Source organism: Carcharhinus amblyrhynchos, chromosome 11 (genome assembly GCF_965287045.1).
Source record: "Carcharhinus amblyrhynchos chromosome 11, sCarAmb.v2.hapA, whole genome shotgun sequence".
Classification (NCBI taxonomy): Eukaryota; Metazoa; Chordata; class Chondrichthyes; order Carcharhiniformes; family Carcharhinidae; genus Carcharhinus; species Carcharhinus amblyrhynchos.
The window spans coordinates 83,904,932-83,916,212 of NC_137334.1; the positions used below are offsets into that span (position 1 = coordinate 83,904,932).

Genomic DNA, 11,281 nt, shown 5'->3' on the forward strand with positions numbered 1-11,281 from the left:
AGTCATAGCTAGGGTGTAGAGAAAGATCAACTTAATGCGAGGTAGGTCCATTCAAAAGTCTAATGGCAGCAAGGAAGAAGGTGTTCTTGAGTCGGTTGGCATGTCAGTTGATGTTAAAAGATGGTACAATCTACTTGATTACAAGAACATGATTGCTGTAGCATGGTTTACATGGTATAATGTCCCATGATGCACTCCCTGCTGACTCTTTGGATGTTGGGGGTCAAGTCTGCATCATTCTTTAAATTCTGGCCTAGTACTTAGGAGCAGGAGTCGAAATGATCATCCATTTAAAACTTCTCCTCTGTTCAATATCATGCCTGATCTGACTATGGTCTAACCTGTCTGTCTGCCCAAAACCCATCAAAGATCAATCTAATTCGTCCTTGAATAAATTCAATGACACAGCCTTCTGGAAATGAGAAATGTGCAGATTAACAATTCACTGTGATTGGGTGGCATGGTCGAACAGTATTTAGCACTGCTGCCTCACAGCACCAGGGACCCAGGTTCGATTCCCAGCTTGGACATCTGTTTGTGTGGAGTTTACTCATTCTCCCTGTGTCTGTGTGGGTTTCCTCCAGATGCTCTGGTTTCCTCCCATAGTCCGAAAGAAGTGTTGGTTAGGTGCATTGACCCGAACAGGTGCCAGAATGTGGTGACTAGGGGAATTGCACAGTAACTTCATTGCAGTGTTAATGTAAGCCTTACTTGTGACTAATAAATAAACTTTAAAAAAGATTCTCCTCATTCCTAATCTTAAAAGGAAGATCTTTCATTGCTAAATACCATCCAAGGCCTCATATCTACTCTGTCCAGCCCCCTCATGATTTTGCACATATCTAGCAAAACCTCTTCTGAGCTGCCTTCTCTCTAAGGAGAACAGTCCCAACCTCTCCAACCTATCTGTATAACTGAAGTTTCTCATAAGAACATAAGAAATAGGAGCAGGAGTAGGCCATCTAGCCCTTCGAGCCTGCCCCACCATTCAATAAGATCATGGCTGATCTGTCGTGGCTCAGTTCCACATTCCCACCCTCTCCCCATAACCCTTAATCCCCTCTCTTATCAAAAGCCCATCAACCCGCGTCTTAAAAATATTTAGCGAGGTAGCCTCCACCACTTCAACAGGCAGAGAATTCCAGAGATTCACCACCCTTTGAGTGAAGAAGTTCCTCCTCAACTCCGTTCTAAACCGCCCCCCCCTTTATCTTGAGGCTGTGTCCCCTAGTCCTATTATCTTTTCTGAGCGGGAAGAGTCTCTCCACCTCATCCCTGGAATCATTTTTGTGAACCTCTTCTGTGCTCTCTCTAATATATTCACGTTCTTCTGATAGTGAGGTGTCCAGAACTGTGCACAAAATTCCAGCTGAGATCTATTTAGTGTCTTGCATAACTTTAGAATGGCTTCCTTGCTCTTGTACTCAATAAAGAACAAAGAACAAAAACAGCCCGGGAAACAGGCCCTTCGGCCCAACGAGCCCGCACCGCCATCTCAATACCACCAGTCCCCCTCTCCACCCATGACCCTTGTCTAATGTTTTATGGCTATCCAGATTGAGGGAAACTGATTTAGGGATAATTTATTACTGCCAATCAGCCTAACAGCACATCCTTGGGGTGTGGGAGGAAACCGGAGCACCCGGAGAAAACCCACGCAAGCACAGGGAGGGCAATGCCCTCAGTAATAAAGCCCAGACTATTACATGCTTTGTTAACTGCTCTCGCCACCTGTCCTGCCGCCTTCAATGATCTGTGCACATGTATACACAGGTCCCTTTGCTCCTGCACGTCTTTAGAAATTTTATCTCTTACTTTACACAGGTTCCTCTGTAACCAACTTGCTTGTTACATCTCAGAGAACTCACAAATTCGTTAAGCAAGGTTTCCCTTTCACAAAACAATGTTGGCTCTGCCTGATGCCATTATAATTTGCTAAATATGTTGTTATAACATCCTGAATAATGGATTCTAGCATTTTACCTGTTCCCCTTTTGTCATTGGAACCAACACTGCTGGGGGGGCAGTACGGTGGCACACAGTGGTTAGCCCTGCTGCCTCACAGCGCCAGGGACCCAGGTTCAATTCTGGCCTGGGGTGACTGTCTATGTGGAGTCTGCATATTTGCCCTGCGTGGGTCTCTTCTGGGTGCTCCAGCTTCCTCCCACAGTCCAAAGATGTGCAGCTTAGGTTGATTGACCAAGCTAAATTGTCCTTTAATGTCAGGGGGGTTAGCAGGTTAGGCGCATGGAGTTACAGGGATAAGGCCTGAGTGGGATTGTTGTTGGTGCAGTCTTGATGGGCTGAACGGCCTTCTTCTGCCCTGTAGGGATTCTATGATCCCTGCCCTATCTCACCTGCTCAACTTCTTTCTTCTCATCCGCAGGCGTGATCGCGATTGTGATCTTTGTCATCCTCTGTGTGGTGGCTGTAACGGGACGTTTGTTGTACAGACACAAAGGCACCTACCGCACCAACGAAAGAAAGGGAGCGGACTACGCTGAGAACGTTGATGCCACGCTGAAGAACAACGCCAATTACCAGGATTCTGTTCGTGAAGGCAAGAAGGAGTATTTCATCTGACAGCGATAAAGGTTCTCCTCATTACCTCACGGCAGAAGATTAACAACACCCAAGCTGGGACTCACTGACTGTACAATGAGTTAGCCACAGACTCTGCAGACTAAATGGTCACAGTACTGTACATGGCGTAGAACTGGTTCACATGATCAGATGGTGCGGAATTTGTTGTTTTCTGTTAGCTGTGGGTGAGCTCGGGGAGTTAGACATGCAAATTCTATAGAATTTAACAAGTGTTTAGAAGCAGCTATTGAAAGGTGAAATCTTTTCATTTTAGTGGTACAAAGCAGATATCCTGTTAATTACAGTAGCATTATTTTAAAAGCCGATTGCGGAAAAATGGTGCACATTTCCATTGAAACAGTTGAGTGATACAATAAAGAAACTCGGACTGAATCACAGCCTTCTGAGATTCTGATCATTGGAACTTCAATGTTGATCTTATTTTATTCAGTGATCTGCTCCAATTGTTTCATCTCAGAAGGGTCCATTGTATTTCACCCCCCCCGCCCCACCACCCTTCCTTCCTGTGTTCAAGTTAAAATTGCAACCATATTGTTTCTGCACACGCTGGCAACTGCGCAGAGATACACCAGGGAAAATTAGATTCCAATTAGCACAAGAGACAGGAAGGTGGTTAGGTTCTATTTTCCACTGAATCTGACTTCTGGAGCAGTCAAACCACGTTTTAGATAACCAACGACAACTGGTTATGTGACCCAAACGACATTAGACAAACGTGGACCTATTCTGTGTGCATTTTGTTCACAGCTCAATTCACCATCAGAGAGTTGGCTTGTGGAGCGCCACTCGGTCGGAATAATTGAGACAGCTTCTTGGCTGTCTCAAAGCAGTTTGCGTATCACAAAGCTGCCCCATTGCAATTCTAATTGGTGCCAAGCTGGCAACCTTATCAGAGAAGCCACAGAATAGATTTGTGCGGGAATTAAAAACAAATCTCACTTGTTGCAGGAAGGGGCTGTTTCACACAGTGCAGGTCCCAGGGTGAAGGGAACCGGGTCTTAAACCTAATGATCCTGTATCTGAGCTCTGAGTGCTTAATGCGAATGCTGGGTATCTCAAATGGAAAGTGTTCACATCCCTAAATACTAAAATCTTGCAAATAAATGTGACATTGTTATAAAATTGTGATTGTTAATAATATGGTCAGGAGTTAACGAGTGCAGTAGTCCACTCTGAGTAGATAGTTTTCTATTTAAACTCATACATTATAATATATAATCCACCCTTTATTATGCAGTTTGTCTTTGTTTGGTAAATACTATCACTGACATTTAAGACCAACAACAGACCAATTTATAAGAATTGAAATAAGAATTTGTTTCTAGAATGTGACTGAAGTACTACGATGAATTTAAAATGACTGCTGCAGCCTTACATATATTTATAAAAGTGCTTTGTAAAGTCTTGTTACGTGTTCTGATTCTTGAAGTACCTCTTTGTGTGAAGATTTTACAACTCTTTTGTAAGAAAAAGAACATTTAAAACCATGTTAATACTAATAATGAAATCCAAGTGGTCAAGTGTAATTTCAGACAATTGTTGTCCTTATCCTTGTATTTTGCATCTACAAGATATCTCTTACATTTACGATTAAAGTAATACCATGGAAACTAACAATATGACATCCATAACCTTTTCACTAAAGGAATTTTGTTTGAATTTTTTTTACTGGGTTTTGCCTGGGGATTCAAGCGTGCAATGAGTCAATAGAACTGTTCCATTAATTATTGAGATGGTTTATTTGCAATTAAACCAACCTTTGCAGAAAACTGTACGCCTGTGATAGTCTTAAATGCTACCGTGGTCGCTAACCCCCATGCACAGTTGAGTTTGTTGCAAACTGAATTTTGACACATGGCAGAATCCAAAATGGTCAGTTGGTTATGGTGGCTAGGGAGTGCTGGAACCAGTCAGGGTGAAGACTAAGAATTCTGAAATAGGGAGAGAGAGAATCCTCCGAGTTATGGAAATACAGATTGTTATGTATTAATGGTGATTCTTGGTAGCTGCACTAAGCAGTGTGTGTTAATATATTTGTGTATTCACCAGAAGTGACCTCACATGTCACTCGTGTGGAAACCTGCCTGAGTGAATAAGCAACCATGTAGTGAACACCAACTGCTAAATAAAGCTCCGTTATTTTTAACCCTTTGTGCTTCCTAGTGTCAATTCTCCAACTTACAACGTAAAAACTGGTAATGAGGAATTTGAATGGTGTTGGCTAGTCAACAGAATGGAAGGAAATTAGCCAAAAATCAGGAAGTGAAGATTTCAAAGAGAAGTTATTTGTATATGCTCCAGACATTACAGGCAAGGTGGACATGAGTAATGATCCTCTGCAGGGCAATTAGAGAGCTGGGTGTGTTTAGCAAAAGGCTGAAGCGCAGGATGTTGCCTTGTTTTAAAAAAATATTATGGTAGCTGTTACAAACACGTGGCAAAGTGCACAGACAGGGAACATCCTGTAAGAAAATGGTAGGGGTTTTCGATGTGTGACCCTTTAATGAAAATGTAGAGCAATGGAATTCCTATACTGGGCATGTAAACTATTTTATACAGGCAAACAAAACAGCAGAAGATATTAGGGTGCCCATGTTCCTGAGAGTAATGGGGCGAAAAAACATTTGAAGTCCTCAGTGGTTTAGAGCAACTGGAGAAGCCAAGCTTTAAAACATATGAAAAATCGTTGATATTTTGCAAGCATATTTTTCACAGAAGCATTTCATGTTTGTGGAGAACTTCAGATTTCACAAAAGAAATCAAGAAGTGGGCAAATAAATTCTGCAATTCGTAACTGCATTAAAAAAAAACTCGCAGAATATTGTGAGCTTGGTGATGTGCTCAGTGACACAATGCGGGACAGATTTGCGTGTGGTGTGCAAAGTGAAATAATACTTTGCTAAACAAGAGTACTCTCTGAAACAGGCCATGGAGAGTTCTGTTTGATGGAGCTGGCTGCAAAAGAATCTCAGCAATTGGATTTGTGCATGCAAATAAACAAGAAGTCAGCTGAATCGAGTTTTGAAACTTGGGCATATCACCAATGTACGAAGCCAGGGTGTTTAGCCGCAGGATGCTGGTATGAGATAAGGGGGTATGCAGAAGCTGTGGGAAAAATGATAAATAAAGCATGCCTGTTGGAAGAGAAAGAAAGCAAAAATAATAAATTAGAACAAACCAAAACAGCATGTAAACAGAATAAAAGAAGTATTCTTACTGTGTAAAAGGCTCGCAAGAAATGAAGTGATTCAAAATCTGAGGACAAATTATGACTGAATGTGCTAACCAGTGTTGCTGCCATAAATAGACACTGGGTCACTCCAGTGCTGAATGGTCAGCCAGTAAGAATGGGAATCGACACTGGAGCAGCAGTCTTACTGGTGCCAGAGACTGTGTATAAGGGAAAACTCAGACATATTCCCTTGGACGCTTCAAGAACGGTGTTGAAGACATACGCGGGTGAAGTGGTTCCACTGAAGTGCCGCATTGAAGTAGCTGTGCAATTTAATGGATAAACAGCAGATTTGTCTCTGAACAGTGTACAGAAACAATACTTTTTACTGTATACTAATACAGGTGACAATAATAAATCGAATCAAACCAAATTGATTTGGGTGCATTGATCGTGCTAAATTCTCCCTCAGTGTACCCGAACAGCTGCTGGAGTGTGGTGACTAGGGAATTTTCGCAGTAACGTCACTGCAGTGTTGATGTAAGCCACTTGCAACACTAATATATAAACTAAAATCTATAAAAAAACCACGCTGGCAGAATTCACATTTTCATTCATAAAATGACCATTTGTAGATCAAGGTGTTTTCACACCAGCAGATTCACCTTCCGAGTCCATTATCTGATGAGCAAACAATTCTGTTTGACATGGGCAGTGAGATCCATTTGTGTGAATTGTATCAGCTTTTATTATTCATTCATGGGATATAGGCGACGCTGACTGGCCAGCATTTACCATCCATCCCTCGTTATCAAGCTAGCAAGGTTCTCAATCAAATTCACATACTCAGAATATTTTGTGTACCTCACACTAAAGACAATTGGTTGCTTGATAGTACAGAGTTCGAGTATTGTTGTGAAAAGAGACATGCTGTCGAAGCTTTTCATCTTGCACTCATCAGGCCAGAATCGCAAGAATACCAAATCTCAAAGGGAGCAACAATTTGAAGTGCATGAGAAACAGGTGCTGAGTGGTCAAGAAATAGACTCCACCTTTGACAACGTAAGTTTCTTCTCAGCAATAAAAGGCAATTGCCCGGTGTGGTAATTTGAGATCACAATAAAGGTGGACAGATGCGTTGTTTAAAAGAAAGATCTTCTTTAGAAAAAGAAACAATGAAATTGAATAATAACAGTAACTCAGCAGAATAGTAATAATAATAAATGATTATAGAAACAAGAGCATTAGTAAAACGGATCTTGCTTGCAAAACATTGCCTTGCACATGGTTATCTATTTCAAAAATTCAGATAAGTAAATAATTTAGAGATATATGAAACAGATTGAAAATTAGCCTGTGGGTTTCAAAGAACAAAGAACAGTACAGCACAGGAAACAGGCCCTTCAGCTCTCCAAGCCTGTGCCGCACATTTGTCCAACGAGACGAGTTTGTTTCCCTCCATTCCCAGGCTGCTCATGTGATTATCCAGGTAATTCTTAAACGATGCCAGCGTGTCTGCCCCCACTGCCCTACTTGGCAGTGCATTCCAGACCCCCACCACCCTCTGCGTAAAAAACGTCCCTCTGGTATTGGAGTTATACCTCGCCCCTCTCACTTTGAGCCTGTGACCCCTCATGATCGTCACCTTCGACTTGGGAAAAAAGCTTTCCACTGTTCACCCTATCTATACCCTTCATAATTTTGTGCACCTCTATTAGGTCTCCCCTCATTCTCAGTCTTTGCAGGGAGAACAACCCCAGTCTACCCAATCTCTCCTCATAGCTAAGAGCCTCCATTCCAGGCAACATCCTGGTAAACCTTCTCTGCCCTCTCTCTAAAGCCTCCACATCCTTCTGGTAGTGTGGCGACCAGAATTGGACGCAGTACTCCAAATGTGGCCTAACCAGCGTTCTATACAGCTGCAACATCAGACTCCAGCTTTTATACTCTATACCCCACCCTATAAAGGCAAGCATACCATATACCTTCTTCATCACCTTCTCCAAAGGATATCAGGAATGGTTTTGCATTTCTATAGCATCTTCCACATCCTTAGCAAACAAATTATATTTGAAGTTTGGTCCCCGCTGTTTCATAAGCAAAGCACAGAAATACCACAAAATATTACAAAGAGCAACAAAATGAATGACTAAAGCATCCCTGCTACTGGAGAAGTCAGACTGTAGCGTGAACCTGGCTAGCTAGTTCCTAACCCTTGTTTTAGAAACTGTGGAGGGCAGTTATTGAACACATTCACAGGAGTCTGCGAGTGACATTTTAGCAAAAGAATAAAACATTTAGTAAACAAAGAAAATTATATCACACTAGACAAAAATGTTGAAAAGATTTCACCAGAACCACCAGTAAATGCATCAAATCGCACTTTTCCTTCACTCTATTGGTGGCATGGTGGGACAGTGGTTAACACTGACGCCTCACAGTGTCAGGGATCTGGGTTCATTTCTGGCCTTGGATCACTGTCTGTGTGGAGTTTGCACATTCTCCCCTGGTCTGTGTGAGTTTCCTTTGGGTGCTCCGGTTTCCTCCCACAGTCCAAAGATGTGTAGATTAGTGGATCGGCCATGCTAAATTGCCCCTTTGTGTCAGAGGGGCTATCAGAGCAAATGCATGGGGTTACGGGGATAGGGTTGGATGGGATTGTTGTCGATGCAGGCTCAATGGGCCGAATGGCCTCCTTCTGCACTGCAGGGATTCTATGATTCTTTGTTGATATATATGCAAAAATGTGTAAAGATAACACAATTTACAATATCTATCTTATACTCAAACACTCAGCGTAAGGATATAGTACAAGTGAACTACTAGACAAACTACTAGACGAAACATCCTGAAACCTTGTTCATTGCGGCCAGGGACTTCAATCAGGCCAAGCTGAAGAACGTACTACCAAGTTACCGCCAACGCGTCTGCTGTTCCATCAGAGGCCCAAACATCATAGACAAATGCTACATAAATATCAAACATGCCTATTGCTCTATCGCTCGGTCACACTTCAACAAATCAGATCACAGGCTGTGCTCCTGCTCCCGGCTTACAAGCAAAATCTGAAGTGGGAGAATCCATTAAAGAGAGTTGTGCAAAGTTTGCCTGAGGAATCAGATGATCTCCTACGGGGTTGCTTGGAGTCAGTGGACTGGTCAGTATTTAAAAACTCTGTGACAAGCCTGAATGAGTACGCCACTACTGTAACTGACTTCATCAGTAAGTGAGTGGAAGGCTGTGTGCCAAAGAAGCAAAATCTGCATATTCCCCAACTAGAAACCATGGATGAGCAGGGATATCCACTGCTTGTTGGAGTCCAGGTCTGAAGCGTTCAAGTCAGGTGATCCTGACCTATACAAGAAAGTCAGATTGATCTAAGGAGATCCATCAAAGATGCCAAATGACAGTACCGGACCAAGCTATAGTTCCAGACTAGCCACACTGACCCCCGTCCTCTACAGCAAGATCTGCGAGGCATAACAGGCTATAAGATGTAAAGTCACCGGCTCCAACACACCCCTTCCTGATGAGCTCAATGTATTCCATATCTGTTTTGAGCAAGAGGTCAGCGAAAGCATGTCCTCCACTCTGGGAGCCCTGGATGAACCTGTATCTGGGGGTCAGCAGCTTTCTCGAAGGTCAACCCATGGAAAGCAACTGGCCCAAATGGGGTGCCCGGACAAGCATTCAGATCCTGTGCAGGTCAGCTGGAGGGGGTATTCGCAGACATCTTCAACCTCTCTTTACAACGATCTGAGGTCTCTATCTGCTTTAAGAAGATGACCATCATCCTGGTACCTAAGAAAAACTAAGCAGCGAGCCTTAATGACTATTGACTGGTGGCTCTGACATCCATCAGTATGAAGTGCTTCGAAAGGCCGGAGCAGGTCCATAGCAGACACCATCTCTCTGGCCCTGCAGTCAACCCTGGAACACCTAGATAACAAAGACACCTATTTATTGACTACAGTTCAGCCTTCAACACCACTATTCCCACTAAACTCATCTCCAAGCTCAGTGGCCTGAGCCTCAGCTCGTCCCTCTGCAACTGGATCCTGAATTTCCAAACTCACAGACCACAATCAGTAAGGATGGGCAACAACAGCTCTTCCATGATCATCTTCTACACCAGAGCCTCACAAAGCTCTGTTCTTGGCCCCCTAATGTACTCCTTATTCACTGATGACTGGGTGGCCAAATTCCCCTCCAATTCAATTTTCAAGTTTGCTGATGACACCACCATAGTGGGTCGGATCTCAAACAATGACGAGACAGAGTACAGGAATGAAACAGAGAATCTGGTGAAGTGATATGGCAACAATAATCTCTCCCTCAATGTCAACAAAACAAAGGAGATTGCCATCTACTTCAGGAAGCATAAAGGAGAACATGTCCCTGTCTACATCTATGGGGACAAAGTAGAAAGGGTCGAGAGCTTCAAGTTTTTAGATGGTTCAGATCACCAACAACCTGTCCTGGTCCTCCCATGCCGACACAATAGTTATGAAAGTATACCAATGCTTCTATTTTCTCAGAACAGAAAGGAAATTTGGCATGTCAGCTACAACTCTCACCATCTTTTACAGATGCACTGTAGAAAGCATTCTTTCTGGTTGTATCACAACTTGATATGGCTCCTGCTCTGCCCAAGACCACAAGTAACTACAAATGTTATGCAAGCCGGCCTCCCATCCATTGACTCTGTCTACAGTTCCCACTGCCTTAGCAAAGCAGCCAGCATAATTAAGGACCTCACACACCCCGGACGTCCTCTCTTCCACATTCTTCTGTCGAGAAATAGAAATAAAAGCCTGAAATCACGTACCAACTGACTCAAGAACAGCTTCTTCCCTGTTGCCGTCAGACTTTTGAATGAACCTACCTTGCATTACGTTAATCTTTCTCTACAGCCTAGCTATGACTGTAACACTACATTCTGCACTCTCTCATTTCCTTATCTATGAATGGTATGCTTTGTCTGTATAGCATGCAAGGGACAATACTTTTCACTGTATGCTAATACATGTCATAGAGTAATAGAGGTTTACAGCATAGAAACAGGCCCTTCAGCCCAACTTGTCCATGCCATGCTTTTTTTTTAAACCCTTAAGCTAGTCCCAATTGCCCGCATTTGGCCCATATCCCTCTATACCCATCTTACCCATGTAAATTTCCAAATGCTTTTTAAAAGACAAAATTATACCTGCTTCTACAACTGCCTCTGGCAATTTGTTCCAGAAACTCACCACCCCCTGTGTGAAAAAATTGCCCCTCTAGATCCTTTTGTATCACTCCCCTCTCACCTTAAACCTACGCCCTCTGGTTTTCGATTCCTCTACCTTTGGGAAAATATATTGACTATTCAGCTGATCTATACCTCTCATTATTTTGCAGATCTCTACAAGATCACTCCTCAATGTGACAATAAAAAATTAAATTAAATCAAATTCTGGCTGGACAAAGCACATTCTAAAACTAACGAGTTTGAAACTATCAAAGTAG

General features: G+C 42.7%; 1 protein-coding gene across 1 annotated transcript in view; it reads left to right on the plus strand.

Moving 5' to 3' along the window:
- Window positions 1–4,509, plus strand: part of LOC145350299 (contactin-associated protein-like 5) — a 644,548-nt gene extending 640,039 nt beyond the window's left edge. Inside the window, exon 24 of the mRNA XM_080199493.1 lies at window positions 2,387–4,509. Within this exon, the coding sequence (XP_080055619.1) occupies window positions 2,387–2,583 (197 nt within the window). The 3' untranslated portion in view covers window positions 2,584–4,509. The remainder of the gene's footprint in view (window positions 1–2,386) is intronic.
- Window positions 4,510–11,281: the final 6,772 nt, after the last annotated feature.